Raw genomic sequence first — 26,174 nt, 5'->3', positions numbered from 1 at the left:
GAGATCTCGCCAATCTCGGCGAGATAACCGAGATCTCGGCGAGATCTCGCTGAAATTTTTACAAGGGTAAAGCTGTACTGTATGTGTCCTGGCACCCACCACATACTGAGCTGGTGCACATGCACACAGTTAACCCAAAACTGCACTTTACTCCACCCTAGGGAAATTATCCTTCAATTATCATCTATCAAAATTTGAATTGGCACAGAGTTCAAGTTACAAATTATTAAAAAATATCCTCCACTTGGAACTATTTGTTTTTGTTGAAAGGTTTAATCAATTAAGTTTAATCAATTTATCTACTTACTTAATTACTTAATTATAATAATTATAAGTAATAGACCATATTCGTATTCTCGGTATTGAACTGGAGCTACAGCACGATGCTTATGCGGGGAAATCTTTTCACATGCAAATAGTTTCTAATATATTCCCCCGCAAGAGCCTCCATTGCAAGCTCGATCCAGTTCAATACCGAGAATATGAATATGGTCTATTATTTACTAATTAATTTATTCTAATTTTATTAATGTTTGTAATAATTATTAAGTTACACAGCCTGCCTTGATTAGTTCTGCTATAATTGCAGGCTGTGCATGATAATTTCCTGTAAAAGATATATTAAGTATATCAAATAAAGTTGTTGTTGATGTTGTTGTTGTTATTTAGATAGCACATTTAATATACAAATAAAAATCTCATGAGATTCACAGTCTGATAGGCTCATTTTAGCAGACATGTACAGCTGTACATCTCTGCTTCAATTTAAATATGATTTTCACTCACATCACCAAATCCTTGACTACTGTTGCTATGATGTGACATTGGTGTACCAAAATTGCAAACAAAGAACCTGCTTCCTGTGAATGATTGTGGGCTGTGGTAATAAAAGTGGATGGACTGTACTTTGATAGAGTACAATTTTGATTGTTACAAATTTATATCAAATTATCCAAAGAAAGGCGATCATGGCCATAGCTAGCAGCATGGATGTCATTTCACAAAAAATATTATTTTGGAACACGATCAGGAGTGTGCGAAACATAATAGCACCTAATTTTGTCAGGCAACTAGTAGTAAGTATTCAGTTTTGGTGTTTGAACATAAATTGCAGAGCTTTGTGATTCAAAGAAGTACATTCCAAATTTACATTTTGTTTTGCTAATTAAAAGCTTACTATTTTTATAATAATTTTGGTTAAAGGAAATGTGGAAATGCATGAAGCCTTGCAGTAGTTATGATCAGTGATTAATTGTCACTATGCGTATAATCTTATAATCAATTGCTAATACTTGACCATCAATAAAATTTATTGCGAAGTTCAGCTTCCTATTTTACCATTAGTCTTTCACTGACTCTAAGCATTGCTTTGGGTCCTTAAGGTTTTTTTTTTGGGGGGGGGGGGGGGGTCTTCAAAGTTAGTTGAACATTAACATTTTGCAGCCGGAGATAGAAGTGTATGAAGTGCTGTGTTAGTGTGTGCAATTTTTGTTGTTGTTGTTGTTGCTATGCATGTGCAAATTTTCATTGTTTACGTTTGTTCTGGTGAATCGATATCCAATCAATTGCAGTTAACACCAAATGAGATTTAACGCACTGTGAAATTTCCTATTTTACCTTGGTTAGATTATTCTTTCACTAATGGCATTTCCTTGGATTTTTAGGGTTAGTTCCTATAGTTGAGGGTTTTCATGCTTGTGCTGACAGCCCTGTCAGAGACCATTCTCGTTTCTTTGGTTAGCTAACCCTTCACAGACAATTTGATTTTTTCATGCTGGCCTTTCAATTTTCTGTGCTTGTTTGGTGACCGGCAACTGCAATTGTTCACTCCTTGAGAAGTGTACATGTAAATTGAAATAAATGCAATGGTACAAATGTATATCATTCTCATTCAGGCTTGAAATATACCTGGTCCATCGCATTTATTTTATATCCCACGCATTCTACATTCAAATCCTAGCAGTATGCAGGATATTTGTCCCATGAACCTAGTTTATAATTAATGCCCTTAGCTCCCACAAGTCTGCAAGTAATATTGCCTGTGTCACTTTCTAGAATAATACATGTATCATATCAATTTCTCATTCATTCACCAGGCTTGAAATATACCATCACATTTATTTCATAATATACCACACGTTCAACATTCAAATCCTAGCAGTAGGAAGGATATTTGCCTCATGAACTTAGTTTAATGGCCTTAGCTTAGCTCCCACGAGTCTCCTGTAGCTCAGTGGTAGAGCATCTGAACTACCAATTGGAAGGCCTTGGGTTCGACTCCTGATAGGAGCACTCGGATTTCTTTTTACTGAGTAACTGCCCATAACAGTGGGGAGCAAAGAAATACTTGTAAATGGTTTGAACCCAGGAGTCATGTCATAAGTACGTAAATTATGATCATCCGGGTGAGTGTAGTCCTGAGAAGGACTGTTTGTGGTGACTTTGACTGACGTTTCGACAACCTGAGCGGAAGTCATCTTCAGAGTCAAGTGAATTGTGGAACGTCAGTATATACCACCTACTGACGTTCCACAATTCACTTGACTCTGAAGATGACTTCCGCTCAGGTTGTCGAAACGTCAGTCAAAGTCACCACAAACAGTCCTTCTCAGGACTACACTCACCCGGATGATCATAATTTACGTACTTATGACAAAGAAATACTACAACTCATGTTATATGCATGTTTATATCCAGTCCAATAAAATTAGCAAAAAAATCTGTGGTCCAGTAGTCTCGCGTAATAATAAATTATTATTGATTTGTTGTTTGCCTTCTTTTCCGCCATACAAAAGAGTCCTTCTGGTTGGTTATATTATACTTTATAGCCTCAAGATCTCACAGGTAACAAACAAATCATTCAGCTCATTGCAAATCTTAGGCACCAGTTTTAAGGGGTACAGTGTATAAATTTCAGTATTCATAAATGTCAATATTTTGCAAGTAAAAATAATAATAAATTATGAACAACATGCACACATGCCCACTCTCAATGCTCATACAGGCCGAATTACACTTTTTTGTATAATCGAACAACATTTGCATGATAGAAAAAAATTATAATTTAATAACACTAGCTGTGTATACAACAGTTTCCGACAGGTTACAACTGTATAAAGAAACCTTCAGTTGACAGTTAACTTTTTGTCTTTGTCCAACTAAAAAGCTGCAAACATGGTCTTCATTTTGGGGATGCACAATCTGCGAGCCAGCGAGGCATGCGAGGCACTCAGGTTAGCCTAAAAAACACTTTGATTAGCCTAAAAAACACTCCGGTTAGCCTAAAAAGCACTCAGGTTAGCTTAAATAGCTCCCCGGTTAGCTCAATGGTTAGCATTTATGCCGGGTTGTTCATGCCTCGTATGCCTCGCATGTTTTGCTCATGCCTCGCACGACTCTGCCTCGCATGCCTCGCAGCTGGCTCGCATATTGTATACACTCTTCATTTTCCTTATTAGATTAATATACAATGTACAGTGTTAGGATTTTAAGCAAGCTGTCAGCAATATTCTTTGAACAAAGAGACAACAAAATTAAAAAAGAAAAACAAAAGGTACTGTAAAATGCAAAACTGATTCTTGATGTTCAAACGAAATTTCTGTTACTTTGATTTTTGTTTTTTATCCCTTTGTTTTTGTGTTTTGTTTGTTTATTTATTTTTTTACTTTATCTTGACAAAAAGTAGCAGCTTCCAAAACTACTGATCACCAGAGTGCTTCTTTCACAGCTTTGGTTATTATCATAAAAATAACGTGCATATTAAACTGTACCAAAACCATCTAAACTACAGTGCAAAAACTGTATTCTACAGTACAAAAATTGGGCCTTGATTTGTACACTGTACCAAGACAATTATGCTTCACAATATTCCTCCCCTTCCCCCTCCGGGCCTCCTGGTTGTGCACAAAAACCAGTATACTGAACAAACAACACGTTAAATTTTGTGCAAGCCACAAACGTGCTGTGATAAATGTTTATGATGTGCACACCTGTCCAGCAACATGGGCATGCCCATTGTATGTGTAAGTGCCAGTGCCTTTTAACTGGTACCCTGGTGGACTACAGTTAGTATGATATGTATTTTACTGGTCACATGTCAATTAACATGCCCATTTTTTAAAGAGAGAACAACTATTAGCAAGTATGCTTACAAGTACTGTACATGTTTGTGTATGGGTGTACGTATATATGTGTGCAAAGTGTACATGTATTAACAGTGCCTATAATTATACAGTATACACACACTGTTACCATTTCTTGCTATTAATGTATAACTAATCAAAATTAAATAGCTGAATTCACAACTCTCTAACACTCACACTGTACAGTAATGAAGATATCCTTGGTAGCAGGACTTCCAACACCATTATCAGCAGTACATCTGTAGCCTCCTGTATCCTGTCTACTGATGTTGGCCAAAGTTCCATTGAATACACTGTTATCAGTAAGTCTTGCCCAGGTGACCTTTGGAACAGGATAACCAGTTGCTTGACATTCAAGGGTCACGTCTTGCCCCTCTGCTACCATTAGGTTTCCTGAGTAGTCAGTGATGCGTGGTGGAACTAAACAGTGAAGAGACACAAATGGTAAAAATATGTTTGAGTCTTACTTTTCAGTATTTTTTTACATTCATGTACAGGACTGTACATTGTAACATCACATTACCGTGCAGCAGTGAATTTTCAGTGCTTCATTGAATTTCTTATTGGACGTACACTGTAAGTGATAGACTTTGAAAGGCTGCCTACATTGTACAAAAATTAATGTTCCAACCAGCATGCAGCTTGGTCGAGCACCTGCCAACCTACGTATTATCTACAGTGTAATAATTACACTGTAGACAATAGGTTGACAGCATAATTATTATCTGTTCCATATGAAATACCACATGTACACTGTATACAATGTACGTCTTTAAATAATACTACTGATCTTATCTTATCTGACATGTATAACACATGTAGGTATTATAGCTACATGTATGCTGCCTATATATCCTTGTTTGACTGACACTCATTTTTCATGAATCTTGAGTTTTAAAATTGTTCAATGACATGTACTCTTGACTACAAACCTGGCCCCTGTTGTTCAAAGAGGGAATAACTTTGTCCAGTGCATGTACAGTAAGTTACTCTCCAGCAGATAAAATGTATTGGTTGGAGTAAATTTTATCCACTAGATAGTGTTATACTCTTTGAAAAACTGAACCCTAAGAAACCAGAAAGAAAATTATCAACTAAACAAACACAACAAGGATACATGTATGCAATATCATGTTTAACTTATTATTTTACATGATATGACACAATCATTCAATTCTGAAAAATGTAACAAAAAATTATAACTTATACTGAGTTTACTATTAATAATTAATTAAACATTTTAATATTTTGCAATTTTGATTCTTCTGAAGCATGAACACCACAGTTCCACAACTTGACTACTTCGAACTGATTACAGTTCTTGGATTTGAAGCCGAGAATGTCAACATACATTTTCTCAGATGCACAATGTCAAGATCATGCACCATCACATGGTCCACCATACCCAAACGTTTTACCACATGATGATATACAGTAAGAACTAATTTCCTATGGATGCATTGATTGAAAAAGAAAAAAAGGAAAGGAAGGGGAAAGAACTAGTCAAGGGAAATTGAAGTCATACGCGAAACAAAGCAGTGAAACAACACTGCTGAATAGCTAAAAATAATGCCTTGTATTGTCACAGGATTTAGAATTTGCATTGCTTACAAGTGCAAAACTGTACATGTAGACTTTTAAATAAACTTTCGCAAATTTAGTCAACTGTACAGTCATGTATATTATTTAAATACATTGTTCATTTTTGTGTTCCCGTCTAACTGGTGATTCTGCCAAGAGGGAAAAGGAAATAAGAGAGAAAAAAGATTTGTATGCACCCCTACTACTAACCATATTTTTAAAAAGGGTGTAGGCCATCTCTTGAATACATTGTTTCCCCTACATGAATTTAAATCTGGCAATGTTAGATGCAGTTGTCAAATGAAGTGGAACAGTCTTGTGGTTTTAAAACATGTACTGTACAGTGTAGATTTCTAAGTTGTTTTTGTTTTGTTTTTGCCCAATCTGGCAACTAGAGTATAATTGCAGTGTACAATAGTTCCAGTGTACATGTAGCTGTTCTAAACACTGATCTCAATTCTAAACACCTTACTTTGTGCTACAGCTGTACAGCTGTACATGTACATAACATGTAACTACCAATTTTGTACTCATGATCAGATTGCGGCACTGTTTCTCATCAACAAGTGGCCACACACACACACACACACACACACATACACAAAAAATTAATGTCAACTTGTTTTTTTGCAATAAAAAAGACACCAAATTATCAATACATGTACCTGTCAAATGCAAATAAAATAATGACATAGAAAGTGAGCAAAAAGGGAACAACTGCAAAATTTACTTTCCCAAAACCTAAATTCCATTATCAAATATTTGAAGAATCTCCGGTTTTCCAACTGAAGTAAACTTCTAACAGTTAAAAATAACTCTTTCAATCTATTTGTTTTACAATCTTTTACCTTTTTCTTTTACAGTTCTTATCGCAGGAGGGGGGGGGGGGGGGGGGGTCAAAGACTCTGGAAGGGGGGATTGAACTTAAGAACGTCTTCTGCAGGGGTCACTTCGACCGATAGTTCACGCGATTCGAACATTTAGTTCAGTGACACTTCAGCGTTCTCAGACCCTGAAAATAGTAGAAATATTTTGTTCACATATTTCTCACCTAAAATAAATGATAATCTAAGTTCCTTCGCAGGTCCTTTTATAGCAGAAAACGCGAACAACAAGATATTAAAGAACGAGCCGTCGCAACATTGTTGTAACGAAGAGTTAGAAACGCTTGACACATTTCTACTCGTACCAGACCCAGCGCGACACTGTTGTGTAATTTCACATTACCCCCCTTGAAATCTCGGTTGTTTGGCCTGCCATTGCATTCTTAGCGTGGATGGCAGAATAATTTTTTACTTGTGCAAGCAAGGATGCAGAGCTATTAGCTGAAGAAGATGATTCCAAAGAATTTTGGTCCAAACATTCCCTCTTCGTCGAAAATACTCGAGAGGAACTTGTAGCCATCTGTACCTCAAAAAAACTTTTGGAAACGTAAGTTATTGTGTAAGCAACAGAAGGAGGAAGTTCTTGGATGGGTTCCTGCAACATATACAGTGGTAACCTCTCTGAAGTCCCATCGTCCGTAGCACAGTTGAACAAGCAGCCAGTGCGTTTTCTGTGTGCAGTTTTAAGATTCCATTGGTATTGTCCATTGGGCACAAAGGATGAACTCGTTTGCTTTTTCGCATTGTTGCTCCTTTCTTATTTTAGTTCCACGAGATAGAGTTTTTAATATTAGCCGAAGCTTTAGAAATTAAGAAAGAACATCTTCTAGACGTGATTGTGCGTATTTTCTATTAAAAATAAATTAAATTTAAGCCTAATATTTTTTTCCGGAAATCCTGGCGGGAGGGGGAGTCTTTAATAATTTCAAAATAAATGAACGAATGAATGCACAACTAATGGGTACATATTTTTAAATAATAAATTTTCTCAATCATTAAATACAATCTAGGGGGTATGCTCAACCTGGGTCAACTGTAAAGCCCCTGATTTTCTACATACATGTTACAACCAAAAGAAAGTGGTGGTGTAGTTGTTTAAGCTGCGCATCAGACTTTCCAGCAGATGACCGCAAGGTCGGGGATCAGAGACCTGAGGGTCGGTGGTTTGACACTAAGTACTGCACATGTACATGTAGGTTAGTCTTTTCATTACTGTGTTAATTTCTTAGACAAGAAATTTTGCTCCACACTACATATATCTCTCTTCACCCAGTTGTATTTAACTGGGTACCGGTGACACACCACTGGAGGGTGTTGATATGTTGGAGTAATAGATCTGCATTGTCATAGAAAAGGTTCAGCGTTATTCTGAGCATGGCTGTACAGCAGCTGTTTGTCTTGTGTAATAATTATGGTCAATGCTTGCAAGCAATAAAACATTGTGCTGAGAATATAGTTAGTAAAATAAACTGTTTGCCATGTTTTACTGTCCCCTCCGGTCAACATGGTGTCAGAAATAGACAAACGATCGCCTGCAATCAGTTAATGACGTGAACTTTGTGACGCTTTTCTTGTTTTAAGTTGCATTGGACTAGCAATACTCCTTCTCCATGTTTATTTTTAACTCGTGAATGCGCGCATGCGCAATGAACGAGTTATAGCGATGGCTGACTGTTGACTTGGTTGGTCGGTTCTGTCGTTAACTTTCGTCGTGCGCAGTGAATGAGTTTTAAATTCAATTGGTGGAAAAAACATGCGAACATTTTTTGTTCACGGCACATCAGGATATTCTTGTTTAATATGTAGAGAATAATTTGACGATCATTTAGTGCAAGAATGGAGATTTTTCGTTAAATCTGAGCAAAGTTACAAGTTTTTTCAGTTTTTCAGAAAGTCCGGGGTCGTAAACTCAATTAGTGAAAAAAAAAAAAAAACGTGATGATTTTTTTCACGACGCATCAGAATTCTCTTATTCATTCTGTAGAGAATAATTTGACAATCATTTTAGTGTAAGAATGGAGATTTTTCGTTGAATCTGAGCAAAGTTCGTTTTTTTCTGCAAAGTGCGGTGTCTTTTAAGAATTAAAAATAATTAAATTTAGAAATAATTTAATTTAAAAGTAATTGTGGACATGGACTTTGAATAAACAAGACGCTTTCTAGAGCTTTTACCTTTAGCACTAGTGGCCTCATTTATTGTAGACCTCACCGATTTTTTAACCTATCCTCCCTTCGCGATTGAACTAACTGAATCGTTTTAGTCAGAAAGAATGCATGATATTGCGTTGCGGAACTTGAAATTTTGCCGCCAGAAATATTTCCCGCCAGAAAATGTCTTCAGCTAAAAAAGCACTCTTATTATAAACTGAAAAGTTCACTGCTAATCATAACTTTTTGCACACATGAAAACTCAACATCTTTTATCATATGTTTCCTTCTCATACAAAAGTATTACATCAAGTAGATTAGTTTGCTAAAAAAACTAGTTTTGCTGTCAGTTTTCACGTGAAAGCGAACAGTGCCATGTCACGCATCATTGACGTCGTAAACAAAATTATGCAAATTTTTGGTGAAATGAACACTTTAAGATCTTGTCAGCTTTCATAGAGGTTTCAAAGGGAAAAAATGTTTCATTTTCGCAATTTACAACTGGTAATTTATGGGAAAGCATGAGGACGCGGTCGATAAATAATTCTTATTTAGCAAGAGCTTGTCATATTTCGTTATTTTTACTTGAGGATTGCGTGGACTGAACTCCAAAGGAAAAATTTCACGCATTTATGTCGGGCATGAAATGTAATGCGATACTTTGTTGAACAGATTTCCCTTTGTGAGATCGGCTTGAAAAACACAAATCTACCTGGAAGTTAAAAAAAAGTATGCCCTACAGTAATTTTAATTCCCAAAAAAACTTCACCTGCCCATCGGGCAAGTGATGGTCAGAATCCACTAGCCCGATCGCAAAATCCAGTAGCCCCAGACTATCGGACACGAATTTGAATGACGTAGCTGCACATGGCGTGCTTCCAGAACTTTGAATAAAAAAACACGTGATTTTTTTAATCAGCGCATCAGAATAATCTTATTCAATCTGTAGAGAATAATTTGACAATCATTTTTATAGTACAAGAATGGTTATTTTTCGTTATGTACATCTTTCAAGGAAGTTTCCGTAGCCGTCTAAATTTCAGTTACTGATGTGTCATCTGCATTCAAGAGTTGGCTCACGGGAGCCTTTGATTCATGCATAGTTTGTATGCAAATTTTTAAGGCACTAACTTTATTGATACATGTACATGTACAGTTATTTCTTGTGCTAGTCATTCAAGCTACACTGTTAGTTGTTATTTCAGTCACTAGCTTTCATTTTGAACTGGAATAGCTCAAAAAAAAATAATAATAATAAATTTGTTCCCAGCAGAGGTAGCCAAGCTGACCTTTGCAATTTGAGATCATAACTTGAAACCCCACACAAAGCAGAGCTGCAAAATAAAATAATTATGTTCACATTCTTTAAAATTTTTCATGAGATCAATAACATATGAAAAGAATGTTAAATGGGCTCTTCTTTATCGAGGTTTTGCAAAAAAAAAAAGTGGCAATAGTTTTGAATATTATTACCTTGGACAAAATTGTTTTAAGGGGGATTTCACCTAAAATTTTTGAATGAAATCTGAAGAGATTTTAAGAAGGGATAGAAGAAAGAAAATGATTTTTGGAACACCAACAGACAGTTGATACCCACGCAAGGTTGCTAGTGGACTAACTTGGTGTCTGTCTATTAATTATTAACTACAAATTCTAATTTTAAAACTTTACTAAATCTTCAATATTTCTTATTTCTCTTAATTTTACCAAATGAATCCTTCTACAAAAACTGTTCCTCCCAAATATACCCAAAAATCACCCAAAAATTCACAAAACACCCCACAACACAGATTCACGGGCTGATGGTAGGGTTTTTGGATTGCTTGAAATGTGAACGAGCGGCAGAAAAAAGGGTATTTAGGTGAAATTCCCCCTTAAGAGCATGGGTCACTGCGGTGCAGACAAAACAATTCAAATTGACCTTTGCCTGTAACGCAAACATCACTAACAGATGCCTCTCTGTTTTCTGTAAATTTAAGGCTTTCACTAAGACTACACTGTACTAGCCTCCCACGCAGACGTTCCTAGGGATTCGTCACATATTCCTGCCTGTGTTCCTGTCCCCCCCTGGGGCAGGAACATGTGACGAACACCTAAGAAAGTCTGCATTGGAGGCTAGATTTTTTGCTATGTGCAAGATAAATTGCATGGGTAAAAAAAAACCTGAATAAAAACGTAACATGAACACAGTCTTAAATTTCTAGCAGAATCTATAAATTATTGTTATTCCAGAGAACATCCATCCCCCCATCATAGAGGAAATAGGAATTCCAGAGAAGGGGGGAAACACTGTTCAAAGGCATCAGGAAATTCCAACTTCATAGATCTTAATTGAAGAAATTTGTACTACTATGTCGTAATAAGCTACATGTAGCTGAGTTCATCGTGCTACTAAATAAGTAATAATTATTGTAGACTAAATTAATGGAAGTAAGGGAAAAAAGTGGCATATAAAGTGAAAGTCAAGTGAAAAAATAATACTGTATAGTGTTGTTAGTGTACCTTAATTGCATGCAAAAATAATGTTCACTGACAACAAATTGAATTTTTATCAAAGCCGAAAAACTGAACAATTTTGTAGTGTTCGTGGGGCAGGAATGCGTGATGAACCCCTAAGAACATTTGCATGGGAGGCTACGAAAAACCAAGCTGGATGATCAATTCTCCTTCAATGTTGTATTGACATCACTTTAAGTATACACTTTTAAAATTACTAAAAGGATGGCCATATACCCATTTCCAATGGCAAGTTGTTTGCAAAGGTGCAAGTTACAGTACTTTCCCTGTTTCCCTGTTGGCACTTCTACGTGATAAGTACTGCTAGTCATAACAATGCTCATAAAACAATGTTATGGTTTACAGTTCACGTTTTTGAATGCTTGAATTCTGTCACTGTATAATATTATTACTAGTTCGAACCAGATTTCGCTTTCAAATAAAAACTCAATTTCCCAACATGATGTACATTTATAAAATCAAACTCCAAAAGATTTATTTAAAGTTGGCTTACCAAAGACAGTAACTTGAATTTTGCTAGTCCAGACTGTCGTACTGCTTCCAGCCAAAGTCAAAACCTCACAGGAAAATTCTCCACCGTCGGCAGAAGTTACATTGTTGATGATCAGAGTGGCCTTGGTGGAAGGATTCCAGCTTACACCGAACCGACTGTTGAAAGCCACTTCTACTGAGGGGTTTGGTACTAATGGTACCAAAGCGACTACATTAGTACCCTTAAATCTCAATGTCACCGTAAGAACATTTGAACCAGCTGACAGGCTAAAGTTCCAGCTCAGTGGAACATTAGGAGATCCTTGAGTCAGGTTTCTGTTCACTGTGTGAAAGACGGTATTATCTGTGATTTCTGTCTCCGGAAGAGGCTCATACCAAGTGATACCTGCACCATCTGAAAAACAAATTCATAACAAGAACTCCTCTTAGTTACCTCTGCTCACCGTACTTAAATAATAAGACGTTTTGAGTTCTACGTATTAATCTTAGGTGTTAAACATCACAGAAAAATTCATATTGAACCATAAAACTCAAACAGCTTTAGAAACTGAGGTCCATGTTTGGCTGTGTATAAAAGTGGGACGGGGACAAGGGGACGGGGACATTGGGACGCGTGTGTGGGGACTTGGGACCTGGGGACGCGTGGGGAGGGACGTGGGGACATCAAGCATGGGACGTGGGGACGTATGGAAGGGGACGGGGACGGGGACGCGGGGACGTCAATTATAGGAACCCGGGGGACGTGGGGACGTTAATGTTTATTGTTTAAGTCGAAGGTAAATGCGATACCTCTTTCTTCACAACCCACCCTACCCTCCTTATGGTCCCAATATTCCAGCAAGGAGACTTGGACAGCGGTCTCACTTTATTCAACGCTGGGGGTTCTTCGTCACGTTTATCGTCATGGAGGATTTCCAAGGTAAGGCTATCTTGCGTTTGTCTCGATTATCACTAAAATCCTAACACATCCTTGTTTGAATCTTGTAAATTTTGAGCTTGAAGGATACTATAGGCACTACTCAGTTTAACGATTTGCATTTTTGGTCGCCAGATTGTTCAGATTTGAACTACTTATCGGAAGAAGATACAGAAGATGCCAGAGTTTGCAAGCGGAGTAGAAGGTGTGCTTCGTCACGATTATTTTCAGTTGTTTTGCATGTATAAAAAAGCCTTAATGTTACTACAGTATTTTACATGTATAGAAAGAATGCATTGTCACTTTGCGTGGCTGTTCACGGCCAACTTGGCTTCTTTGCTAATGTTTCTAGATTAAAGTAACATGATATTTTCATTGAAATAGGGTCATGAGGTTGCACAGCAATTCTGATTTCAAGTTTTCGTTAACACTGCTATTTTCATTTTTTCTCTATAGTGTTTTCAAACAAAGTCAGGATGAAGTCTTTGATACGGTACGTTCTTTTACTATATTAAAGGTTTTTTGTCCTGTCAGTAGTAGTTTCGTTATTAAGTGCAAAAACAAGCTACATTATAGTCACGACAACCCTTTTTTATTTTCTTCGTATCAATAATAACTAGTACGCCAGGGCAATCTTTTGTAATAGAGAAGATTTATTGTCCGACTTAAAACCCCAACTGAATTTTGAATACATTTTAAATAAAGGAGATGTTTTGCTTGTTTGACCAGCTCAGGCTTTACCATGGGAACGAGAGGTTGCTAAAATCTCAGCTATAAATTCATCATGTGATCTGCCTAGTAATGGATTAACAACGTGTCCTTCCACAACCATTGAAGATTAACGCAAATTAAAAATCTTACACATCAGTCCAGGTTAAATTTGGGTGAAGTTGATTTTTGTATTAATTTTTAACCTTTGATTTTATTTAGGCGGATAGCAGCCCTGTCAATTCCCCAAATGCTAAGAAAATTAAGGGGTAGGTTTTAAAAGTAATTAAGCAGCTCGTAATTCTTGGATATGCAAATTTGGGGGATGCTAATAGACCCCTCCACGGTTTTTTCAACATTTGACATGGACCAGTTAGTGAAATTCCTTTGACACCACTGGACAGAGCGCCTTCAAATTGGTAACATTGGCAAAGTTGCAAAAATTTATAGACGTTTGTAAACTTGTCCCCACCATACAAACGTCTGAAAAGTTTCGCGACTTCGAGGAGCTATATCTTCGTTACTTTTCGACAAATCACAAATCACTTTTCTTTCAAGGCGCCCTTTCCAGTGGTGAACGTTTTTGGATGATGCAAGAGTTGGTTAATTTCGTTTTATTATTATTATTTTTATATATACAGCAAAACGGTTGTGCGGGAGGAAATCGCGTTTGTAAGGCGAGCAATCGAGATAATCGACACGAGTGAGGAAGAGGAGGACTCTGAGGATAGTCAGCAGGTACATTGAGTGACACATAATGATAACTTATACGGTATCTAATAAGTACTGACATTTTAGGGTGATTCTCCAGCTAATATACAAACCGTTCGTTCTCCAGTCAGTTCATTCGCGAGATAATCATGAACTACAGTCCAAACATTTTTATGATGACAGTCAGTGGTCTCAATTTTAAAGTGACAATTTTCTAAATAAGCTACAACCGTAGAAAAACGCCGTTTTACAGTACTTTTTCTTCCCTCAAAAGCGACGTTATACATGAAAATGACTGTTTAAGGAAGTAATTTTCAAGATCAAGCTACTCTACATAGTTTATATTACCCAAATGAGCCACTGAGGTTCCCTGATTGTTCTTAGCGCACGCAGTTAAAGTCATTTTTATCGTTCCTTGTTCCATCAAAGTTGTAGCGAGACCAACCACTGTAACAGTTTTCCGACTTTTAGAATCGTCAGTTGGTGATTAACGAATCATCCCAAAATAGCAATGGGTTAATTAAACATGAAGGTGCTGTTTTATAGAATGTCTTATGAAACAATGTTTTTTTTTTAGGAATTCAAGAAGTATTACGAAGACGACAGCCGCCTTCCTTATTACGAGAAAGGCAGACAATCACCATATTCCAGTAAAGAGAGTGTAGACATTCTGCTGAGAGTGAAAGAACCATGTTGCACTGAAGTCCCTCTTCAGGTGATGGAGAATGCTTCGTTTGTAATAGATTTAGATGCTCTCCCCCACCCCGAAGATGTGCGGGCGGACGATCTTGGCAAGTGGGTCCATATTGGCTCCCCGAAAAGCTATATTGCTGTTGAGAGAAACAAAAGTGGCCATATCCTGGATGTTCAAGTGACAAGGCAGAAAAGAACAGACGCTGATTACATCATGGTGGTTAAGCAGTATCTTCACCACGACAAGGAGGCACAATATCGGAAGCGGATGTCTTTCGTGTACGATAGCAAGTCGAGAAGGCACCGACTGGCATTGCTTCAGTATTACTTTGAAGGTGAAGAAACCCTTTTGAACCTTAAGGAACATGGAAATTCAAAAAACAACACAGAGCCTTATGTTCGAACGAAACCAAGCACATTCGAACAGCTGAAAGAAATATCCAGAAGCTGCCAACCCCGAGAGGTCTTTTTCGAAGCTGTACGTCAGAAGGGGGGATTGGAGTTTTGCCGCTCTAAAAGTGATCTGCCGCGAAATTCCAGGCAGGTGCAGAACGTATTATCGTCTACTTCGGCATCCTTTATGCCGTCAGCTAGTTCCAGTAGAGATATCTTGCTTGAAGCTATGGAAAAGTGCAAAACTAAAGATGGTTATGTCAGAGAGGTAGTTGGTGCACCAGAGCCTATGGCCCTCCTTGCCACTGACAGGCAGCTAAAAGATATCGAGCTGTACTGTTGTCAGGAAGACGATTTTTCAATTCTTGGTATTGATCTAACATTCAATCTTGGCAATTTGAGCGTGACTCCAACGACCTACAGGTGCCGCAAAATTGTTAACGTAACCACAGGTAAATCACCTGTTTTCCTTGGTCCCATGCTTGTTCATCAGAGCAAAACGGAACAAACGTACCGATATTTAGCCTCATCAGTTAAGCGATTCAATCCAAACACCGTGTCTCTTCAAGCCTTCGGCACTGATGGCGAAGGTGCTTTGTCAAATGCATTCAATGAAGAGTTCCCTGTGGCTGACCATCATCGTTGTTTTATCCACCTGCGTAAAAACATTGAAATGAAACTCTCCAGTATAGGCATCAATGGGCGTTACCAAAATGAATTTATCGACGACATATTTGGTCATAATGCAGCAGCTATCTCGTATCACGGAATTGTGGATTCCGATGATTCGGATGACTTTTATGCAAAACTGTGCTCGCTGGAGGATGTTTGGAATGCTCGAGAATGGGAAATCACATACCAAACTCCCACATTCTACGACTGGTTTGTCAAAAATGTTGCTGACACGATCAACGCATCGATGCTGAAACCCATGCAACAAAAGGCGGGACTTGGGGATTCCCTATACACAATAAACGACAATGAAGCAGAAAACCACCTGTTAAAGCTCAAGACGGACCACAAACGTGTGAACCTCGTAACGCTTATTGAAAAGAGCCATGAACTTGTGAAGGAACAAGATTCGTTGCTGGAAGGAGCAATAATTGACCAGGGGGAATGCAGACTCTCAGATGAATATAAGCACCTGAAGATATCCCCAGAAAAGTGGAGAAAGATGAATCCTACGGACAGAAGAGCGTACACCAGAAGAGCCAAAGAAAGTGGTCCCATGTCACAAACGCTTTCCACACTCTCCATATCACATACACAGTCCGGCATCTCTGGTATCCCAGAAAGCATTTTATCCCATCAATTCTCTAAGGCCCAGAGGCTCTTGCGAATGAATAAAGTTAGACATGGCTTTGGGGAAGACGATACTCTATTGGTAGCATCGGATACATCAGCGAAACCGCATGTTATAAGGCAATGCAAAAATGGTAAATTCTGTTGCGATGATGACTGTCCCGCATACAACCATTCCAGTCTTTGTGCTCACACACTGGCGGCAGCAGAATTCAAGGGCAAACTCGTAGATTTCGTAACATGGCACAAGAAAACTGGTGTACAGACAAGTGTGACAAAAATGTCTACTTATGGGCTGGATGTTGGCAGTGCTGGTAAAAAGCCACATCAACGAAGAAGAGCGAAGAAGACCAAGGAGAAAGAGAACTTCATCGTTGAACATGTAGACAGAGTGCAAACTCCATCTCAGAATCGCCAGCCCGTGAAAATGAAGATTGTTCGAAGAAATGGAGAACACGAAGTCTTGCAAGAAAGTCTAGCAGAGACAGACGAAGGGCATCGTGAGGACATCAATTCGTATTCTCTTGTGTTCCTGTCTGATCATCCCCGAGTGACAACTTGTACAGGATGTGGAATCAAATTCGCTCGAAAGGCCGATGGTGGACTCTTTCCTCCTCCGCATGACGTCGCCATTACACACAAAGAACACCGTCCCTGGAAAGATAGAAATACAGGGATCTTGAGAGTTGGAAAGGAACAGGCTGTCTATTTTCATGTAAATATTTCTTGCGTTCAGAAAGGAAACAGCATCAGTAGCGCTGCCTTTGACGGAGCACAATTAGACATTCATCCCATTGTCAAGCAACGCCTGAACAAGGAGCATAAAGATTTCCTCTTTCAGCAGTTGAACATTTCACTATAAATGAACAACACTGTAAAACGTTCCATGCCGGAAACACTACTTACGAGTAAAAGCGTTGAACGTCAGCAAACAGAGCATGTAGTTAAGATTTAAAACTATTATTACTAAGTACTGGTTTGTGTTTTCATTTTGAGGGTAATTTTCAGAGTAATTATTTGCATTAGGTGCGATGCATACCATGCGGTTGCTTCTCAATCAATAGGGGATTTTTGGCCTCCATCAACTGTAAGTTATAAAGTGAAATTTTGTTGACTATGCAGTGAGCACTAGCGTTGTAACGTCGTTCATATTCTATTTACATTTCTACGACAATGGTTGCACTCATTCCAAGTTATTGAAAATGAGACAAAGATTATAATAATTTGCTTACAATTTGTTATGAAATTAGGGATACGCGAGGCAAAACTAGTCGGAGGATACCTTTCATGGCTTGTTACCAAGTCATTCCTCGTTACAGTTTTATTGCAACTAGTGTCCTAAGTTCCTTTTGCTATTACAGCGGTAGTTCAGTGTTACAACTCTTCAGATTACACAATCGCAAAAGTAAGTGAAAAGATGTTTGTAAAAGAGTTACTTGGCAGTTTAGTTTGCGGCCAGATAAACGTACAAAGCAACCAAATATTAGAAGGTCAATAAGCCGAATTACGTGTTTACAAATTAAAGCATGCTGTTCACGTTCATGTTATTTGACTGAACTGTCTCGTTGCAAAGTGACTTAGCTAACCAGAAAAACAGTTTTGCAATTTGTTAGATTTATTTCCTCTGGGTGTAGACAGTTTTGTCAATATGTAAACATTCTTTATTATGTAAGTGAAGTTTTCATAAATTAAAATAATGAGTTTATTTTGCCTTCCGTTCACAACGTGGTACTCGCTGACTCTTTTTTTTTCATTCTGGCCTCCTCAGACAAACCTTGAATACTTTTAGAGAAAACCCGCTTTGATTAATAGTGACATGAAAATGCTTTTTTCCATGGCTTATCGGATATTTTCAATGACTGACACGGCTTCTGCCACAGGTCGTCCACCCTCTGTGTTGCACTTTCATTCACCCAAGGGCAAGTCGGTTATGTACGAATCTCCTATAATGCTTTACGGCCCTTAAAATAAGAAGTGACAGTGAGTTGTAAAGCGAGAAGTGATCGCGCTCGCCAAACAGTGAACTGGATGTCGTTATTTCCCTTCTGCGAAAGAATTAAACGCCGCTTTTAATCGAGCAAACCAATGCACAACGTGGTGAAATATCGAGATATCTTTTCCAAAATCTGCGTACGTTATAACGCTCAGTTTAGCCGAAGACATCTCTGAACCTAAAACTTCTGTATATTATAGTCAGGGATGTGCAAGGGTTGCGTGATGATCAAAGCAAAAGCAGTAGAAACTTACCGTGGAAATCCTCGATCCTCCATGCCTGTTTACGAAACGAAGACTCGGCCAAGACCCCCTGCATTGAAGAAAGTGAAACCGCTGTCCTGGTCTTCTTGCTGATAGAAAATTGGAGCCTTAAGCAGGGTAGGGTGGGTAGCGGTCGCCAAAATTTATTTTCGATTCCAAATAAATAAAAAAGGAAACTAGATTACTTGTGGCATAAGCGAACTTCCAACCCCGGAGTGCTAGCTCCGAAATCTATTGCATGTGCCTCTAAACCACGGGGGATTCAACTATTGAAACAATATTCTATTTTGTTTGACATATTTTTAGTGGCAAATCTAACAGTAAATGCTTGCTAACAGTGCTTAACCCTAATCAAGATAGTCAGTGCGCCTACTCCTATATGAAGAAATATTTTGTGTAAACATCATAAGGTGTCCGATGTGGTTAAATAACACAGTTTCACGAAGAAAGAGATATCGCGTTTACCTCCGACTTTACCTCCCGCATCCCCTACATTCGACGTCCCCGCGTCCCCGTCCCACACGTCCCCGCGTCCCATACGTCCCGCGTCCCATACCAGATGTCCCCACGTCCCTCCCCTCGCGTCCCCAAGTCCCAAGTCCCCACACACGCGTCCCAATGTCCCCGTCCCCTTGTCCCCGTCCCACTTTTATACACAGCCTCCATGTTTGGACGACAAACGTTGATAGATCGTATGCAGAAAATCACCTGTAGTTCGAAAAATAGCCACAGACCATAGACTGAAGAACATTAAATAACGAAGCTTCTGAGAACAACCCATTTAAACGTTCACAAGTAACAACTACATAATCGCCTTCTTGTAAGAAACTCGCTTGGCGACAACAAGGAAATAAAGTTCGTCTCGTCTCCAGGGAGAAACTGACATAACACGAAACCTGATCGGCAAATCGATGAAAGTTCAAACGGCGGTTCTGATTGGAAGTAAATTCTGTTATGGCTATTTGATTCTTTCATTTTAATAATTAATAAATTAATTTTTGAATTTCTTTCTTTATTACACTCTTTTCTTTTTACAAGAACATTGTTTTTCCGGCCCAGGCTGAATATTCCTATTTTTCTGCTGATGTTAGGCTGAAAATATTCTTGTGAATATTCTTAGATTATAGCGCATTGTCACTGCCCTTTCCCAGAGAAGGGAAGAAGCTTGCACAAATTTTATCAAGCGTGACTGCCTGTCGTCTCCTGTCTCAAGCCATTAATTCCTCGAGTGTCAATTGACAGACTATACTGCCTCCGATCAGGCGAACGTGTTCCGGTGCGCTTTGTCCCCAAGACAAAGCGGTTCGCAGATTTCTGCACCATTAAGTATCAAGACCAGTTGTAATCCTTTTCTTTGTTATGTTTTCTCTGTTATTTAGCGCTTCTAATCATATTTATATAATTATTTATTTGACTGTCTTTTTACCGTAGTGTCTTGTATTATTGTCACAGACCATCCTTGTATTATTATTATTATTATTATTATGTGCAGTTAAAAAACGTATGTATGCTAAAATAGAACCACATAGGGTGCGCTGCGTAACCTATGCGATGTTAAGGAACTATAAAAAGAAAACTGCTGAGTTATTATTATTATTACTATTATTATTATTATTATTATTATTATTATTATTATTAATACGTTTTGTGGTCTAGTTGATGTCTCTTGTGCTGTATACCATACATGTGTACATGTACCGTTCATCGAACTGTCATTAGCGTCGAACATTTGGTAGCGCAGGTTTTATCGTTTTATTGGCTAGCTTTCCGTTTAGAGAAAGGAAGAATTTTATACGGTTCAGTGAAAAACATATAATTGTATTGTATTTTCAAATTTTCAACCCAAAAAATATATATTCTTTTCAAAATCTTAGCCTCTGATTTGTATTCTTAAAATATTCTTAAATTTCTCAAATTTCAGCCTCGCTATTCTTATTAAATAAATTCTTACCAAAAGAAAAGAGTGCATCGTTTTTTTCGGCCCACCAAGCAGGGTCTGCACCACACATAATCAATACACTGATGGCAGAGACTGAATATCCTCGATTCCTATCTAGCCCACGGGAAGGAGTGCGTGACGTGACGAGCCAAAGAACATCCGCGTAGGAGGCTAATTCCTATCAAGATTATGTACTGTCTACTGCAAACCTTGCTTACGGCGGAAAGCATAGAAAAGTTGATGTTATTAAGAGGCTGAAAAGCTGTACAAAAAGTTTTAGAGTCGCTGGAAATGGAAACCGCAAACTTGCTGTCTTGCTGGGCTCCTGCTCCATGACAATTTTTATTTGATGTTCTTACCCGGGGGGGGGGGGGGGGGGGAACTCTCATATGAAAGGGGCGGGAATGCTCGTCGTCTCGCTTAGGGGTGTAAATTTCATATTTTGGTGTCACTTAGGGTGTTCTGGGCAAAACGCCATTATGTTTAGCCGTGAAGGTCTCGTTTAGAGTTGCACACGATATTTGTCTGTATTTAAAATGGTCTCTTTTAGGGGTCAAAAAAGCTTGGGCCACGCCTAGATTGGTCTCCTTTTGGGGTTCAATTTGAAATTTCCGACGAGCATCCCCGCTCCTTTCATGTGAGAGTCCCCCCGGGGGGGGGGGGGGGGGTTCTAACATCAATTTTTATTCCGTATCAGTCCTGGTTGACACACAATCATTTGCGTGACAACCACTAGAATACACCAAATTTCACGGTGACACTTGAGGATACTTCCTGGGTTCGCGGGTGTCCTTTGGAAAAAAAAATCGTACGCGCGCAACTTTTCATAAACCTCTAACAAACTATATATCATTATAAAGCGTAATAAATGTAGTTTCCTATAAAAAATATAATTGAGCGATCTTTTCCTTTTTTAAGTGCCAGGAGCCAGTAGAACCTCGAATCGACCGATGGTCGTTCCATTGAATTAATCGGGTATCGAACGCCGCGCGAAGAACGAAATCGCTGCACAGTGTTATTCACAAGGCATCAATCAACCAAAAGGTGTCAGGCTTTTTCGGAATTCTGATTGGTTATTTAGATATCCACGTCTAAAGTTTGAGTAGCAAAAAATATTTGAGTCGTGTTGCGTAAACAGTCGCCACGGGAAAAATATTTTAAAAATCAAAACTCCCTGACATGTTTTTGTTTGTCATTATTCCTCGAATCTTCTGGCCAAATTTCACGACAATCCGTCAAAACCACATACCCTATTAATTCGTTCAAAGTCGACATACTCTGCCAAAATTCAAGTGCGAGTAAAGGTTTGCAAGAAAAACAAGCCTCCACAGGAGATTATGGCACCTCATTAGGTGGCGAGCCAATCGAGCACCAGGACCCCATGGCGTCAACAACAATAGCACAGAATTTCGCGGAAAAAAGTATCGCGTTGCAGACACGTTTTAGACTCCGCTGTTGTGATCGAGCGAGATGGGGAAAGTGGCGAGAGCAAAACGTAAAAATCAACCAGGAAAACGGGGAAAAACCAAGGCTAACGAAACCAGAAGCGCGTCAGCGGAGAGTTTGCCAAACTGTGCACTCCTCGGAGGAGTGCACTGATAACAGAGATGAAATCTATTGGGTAGGTTGTTCGTTTTGATTGCGTGTAATGTAATTTACGCTTCAAGCTAAAGCGATTATTCATTTCGTATCAAAGGAAATGCATAATGAAAGAAAATCGCATTTTTACTGTTATTTAGGTACGATGGTGATTTCTTCGTAAGAAATATTCAAGATAGCGTGGAGCGGAGCAAAAAGCGAGAGAAAGGGTCACGCAGAACGCGCTATCTCCAGTATTTTATGACGTTATAGGACGAAAACAAGCTTCGCCGTGCCTCGTGCACGTCTACGAAAATGTGTCCAACATGGGAGGGAAAGACGCAATGTTTTGCGCCCTATATATAATGTTTTCAGCATCATCGGATTTTCGGAGCTTCCTCGGCGGGTGGACCGGTGAGGGTGGGACCTGCGTCCAGTAACTCGACCCCAATGAGGGGGGTAGGGGGAAGCAGAGACGGGGGAGCATTTTGCTCAAATTATTTTTCATTTTTTTCATTGTTATATTAACATGTTAAAAGGCGCGTTTTAACTTGTATCTACTTCAGATGGATGTATCTGGCACTGTAAATTCGATTTAAATGTTAAGAAAGCTATGTTCTTGTCCCCCTTTAAGTGAAATTGACATCCCCTAGCCAATGCCCCTAGTTTCCCCCTCTAACCCCTTATTTTCTCTTCTTCCAACTGAACGCATGATGTTTGGGCCGGTGCTATTCGTTGTTATTTATTACTGCCGCAGCGAGGGAGCCTTAAGGGACCGAGCAAGGCAGCACTCTAATCGACACAGAAATATATTTATGGGGCCTTGCGAGTGCTTTCTTGCAAAATGCAAACGATTGTGGTCGCGCAAAGATCAAAGGAACAAGGCATTTCTGGTTAATTTTGTGGACCGTGCCACAACGCAAGGTTAAGGTTAAGGTAGATAAAGACAAATTCTTGAAAGTTGTGCTGTTAACATTGATTACCCGAGTTGGTTATTCTTATTATTCGCAATTCCACATAGTGTCATGCCTGTCTTACAGTTTATCGGGGAGCAGGATGGCGCAGTGGTGAGAGCACTTGCCACCCATCAATGTGGCCCGGGTTCGATTCCCGGACTCGACGTCATATGTGGGTTGAGTTTGTTGTTGGTTCTCGTCCTTGCTCCAAGGGTTTTTCTCCGGGTTCTCCTGTTTTCCTTCCCCCACAAAAACCAACATTTCCAAATTCCAATTCGATCTGGAATTCGAGGGCCACAGGTTTGTCAGTCACCAGACTGTTAAGTGTCACCCTCATTAAACAAAGTTGATTTATTTATTTTTACAGTGGTAGATAATAAGTCGTACAACCTGGCAATTTCAAAGAAAGAAGAAAATCGAGAAATAATGTACATGCAGTCGCCCTGTAGTAAGAAGAGTGATTTGCTCCTATGGGAGATGACCCAGGAGGCCCCGTTAAAGTGCCATCGCAGAATTCTAACATGATCACTTTTAGTACAAAACTTAGACACTCAGGCTACCTATAATTTGAGGAATACCTTACCCGAAAAGCAAAGCTAAGAACGCGCGCATACACAAGGTTTGTAGAAAAATGGTCTTACACCAGAACTTTGGCAGACGTAATTAACGCTAGCTACTGTGCTGAAATCTATGAGCATCAGTTTCCAATCATGCTGTTTTGGACAATTCGTTCTTGTTTTTTGCTGACATTGACATTTCTGTCGTTTTACTCTTTATTGTTGTATTTGTGCGTGTTAGCCGCGCGCGCAATGAGCCTTGCGCTGCGCGAGGACTGGACATTAATTAATTTAAGTCGCGCGTTTCGCGCGCAAGATGGCGTGGAGAGTGGCGTAGACAGTTTTTGAGTCTTTTTTTTTTTGCTTTTCGCCTAAAAGACAGTGTTTTCTTGTTGCGGAAAAAAACAATGTTTTGTGCTTCCAGTCTTGCCGGAAGCGATTGCCATTAAAAGCCAAGAAATCGTCAAAAACAGTTTGGTCCTTCGAGCCGGATTTTAGCCAGTTGCCGCCGCATCTTAGCCGAATTGACGCCAGACATTAGCCGAGTTGCAGCCAGATATCAGCCGAATTACAGACGGATAGTTAGCCGAGTTGCCGCCGGATTTTAGCCACATTACAGCCGAATAAGGGAGTCAGATTCAACAGTGTAAAAGATGCTAGCAGTGAGCGAAGTTGAAAAATGCCGATCAAAGGGGTCTGTTGTCGAGTCAACTGTGACGAAAAGTGCAAATCGTATCAAGGAGTTGATTGCTAAGAAGGGCAGCGTTTCAAAGATGTGTCAATTTGCTAAAAGTATCGAAGAAGCGAGGGATAAGGCCCGGGATCTGATAGGAAGACTAGAAGACATTGCCTCGGAGTCCATTGAGACTGATGGTATGTGGCTGGAAGATTTAGAATAAAATGTTAGTGAAGTTCTGGGCGAAGTGTCAGATTACCTCGCTGAAACAAGGAAAACTGAGATCCAGACTCTTGAAGCACATTCCAGCAATGTAAATAAGGCCGAAAGTTCTCCTGTCCTGTAGGGGGAGTTCCAGTTTAATAAAGGAAGTGGACTCGAAGGTGTTAAAGTCCCGGCCTTCGAGGGGAACCCTGATAAGTGGCCACATTTCTGGGGCATTTTGAGCTCGCTTGTTCATCAAAACAGAGCTCTATCGGGTCCGATCAAGCTAGCTCACTTGAACAACTCCCTCAGCGATAAAGTCCGAAGTGTAATTGCCTGTTTGACTGGGGAGCCAGGTGACTACGAGAAAGCCGTGAAATTGTTAACTGAGAGGTATGGGGACCCCCGTGAAGTCGTAGATGCGCACCTGCGTCGCATAACCAATTAGCCAGACATTAAGGAAAAGGATCGTGAAGGATTTGAACGATTTGCCGACCCATTACAAGCAGCTGTGTTTGCCTTAGACCGCCCCTATTATAGGCACGAGCTACTTAGCATCCCTCTCTGCACGCAGTTCGTTCGCAAGTTGCCGGCAAGGGAGAAGGATGAATGGGTGCGACAAATTGAGCGCGAACAGGTGTCTGAGGATGTCAGTGGTTTAGCCGAATGGGCCCAGGCGCGTGCCAAAACAATGCGAAAGCGCGAACGGTACAACGAACAGCCAGCCAGTCCCGCAAAGAGCAGTTTTAATAGAGGCCCAGTGCAGACACAGCCAAAGCCGCAAAGATATCAAACTATGATCACGACCACTAGTTCCGCTTCGTTGCCAGTAAAATGTGCGCTGTGTGAAAGAGCTCATCCTGAGGACAAATGCCCAACGTTACTTGCGCCACCATAGACAGACGTTGGGACATTTTCAAAGCCAAAAAGGTGGTCGTGATCACCAGCGTCGCCAGTGTCGCCTGTCCTCAAGATGTGGTGTTAATTCATGTGGAAAGGGACATCACTATTTGCTACATGCCACTGAGCCTAAGGCGGGTCTGAAACCGCAAGAACCGCAGATCATAGAGTTGCCCAGAGAATAGAGGAGTCCGTTACGGTAAAGCACAGGGAAACTTGATTGGTACCAGTAAAATTGCATTGAAAACTGCGACCGTTCCTTTTGTAAGTGACTCGGGGCAGATTATTATGGGCTTAGTACTCCTGGATACAAGCAGTGTAACAACACTGATAAGAACCGGGTTTGCCGCACAGCTGGGCGTTCAAGGTCCCAAGCAGAACCTTACTGTGGATGCCGTTGGAGGAGTAACTACAACCGTCAAGTCGCAGCGAGTGCGCCTGTCCTTTGTGCCATCTGTGACAAAGGCAAATGTGAATGCCTGGACCATGAAGAACATATGTGCGCCTGTGGAGGCTATTAACTGGCTGGAAGTGAAGCAACACTATGTGCATTTGCGTGATGTCTCAGCTGAGTCGTTTGGTGACGGGACAGTGGATGTGTTACTAGGCCTAGATGCTGCA

General features: G+C 39.7%; 2 protein-coding genes and 1 pseudogene across 4 annotated transcripts in view; 1 reads left to right on the top strand and 2 right to left on the bottom strand.

Moving 5' to 3' along the window:
* Window positions 1–19,587, bottom strand: part of LOC146454109 (hemicentin-2-like) — a 57,982-nt pseudogene extending 38,395 nt beyond the window's left edge. Inside the window, exons 1-3 of the transcript XR_014859328.1 lie at window positions 19,452–19,587; window positions 11,766–12,158; window positions 4,320–4,562 (exon numbers count right to left, since the gene is read on the bottom strand). The product of XR_014859328.1 is annotated as a hemicentin-2-like (transcript). The remainder of the gene's footprint in view (window positions 1–4,319; window positions 4,563–11,765; window positions 12,159–19,451) is intronic.
* The window catches only part of LOC146454102 (uncharacterized), a 392,508-nt gene that overhangs the window by 240,119 nt on the left and 126,215 nt on the right, over window positions 1–26,174 (bottom strand). The window lies entirely within an intron of this gene.
* Window positions 13,753–17,477, top strand: LOC146454110 (uncharacterized). The gene is made up of 3 exons (XM_085095897.1): window positions 13,753–13,760; window positions 14,030–14,126; window positions 14,677–17,477. The coding sequence occupies exons 1-3, from the start codon at window positions 13,753–13,755 to the stop codon at window positions 17,347–17,349; spliced, it is 2,778 nt and encodes a 925-aa protein (XP_084952023.1). The 3' UTR covers window positions 17,350–17,477.

Source organism: Pavona decussata, unplaced genomic scaffold, assembly GCF_977016875.1.
Source record: "Pavona decussata unplaced genomic scaffold, jaPavDecu1.1 SCAFFOLD_315, whole genome shotgun sequence".
Taxonomy (NCBI): domain Eukaryota; kingdom Metazoa; phylum Cnidaria; class Anthozoa; order Scleractinia; family Agariciidae; genus Pavona; species Pavona decussata.
The sequence above is the reverse complement of the archived record's forward strand: the minus strand, read 5'-3'. Positions and strand labels throughout refer to the sequence as shown.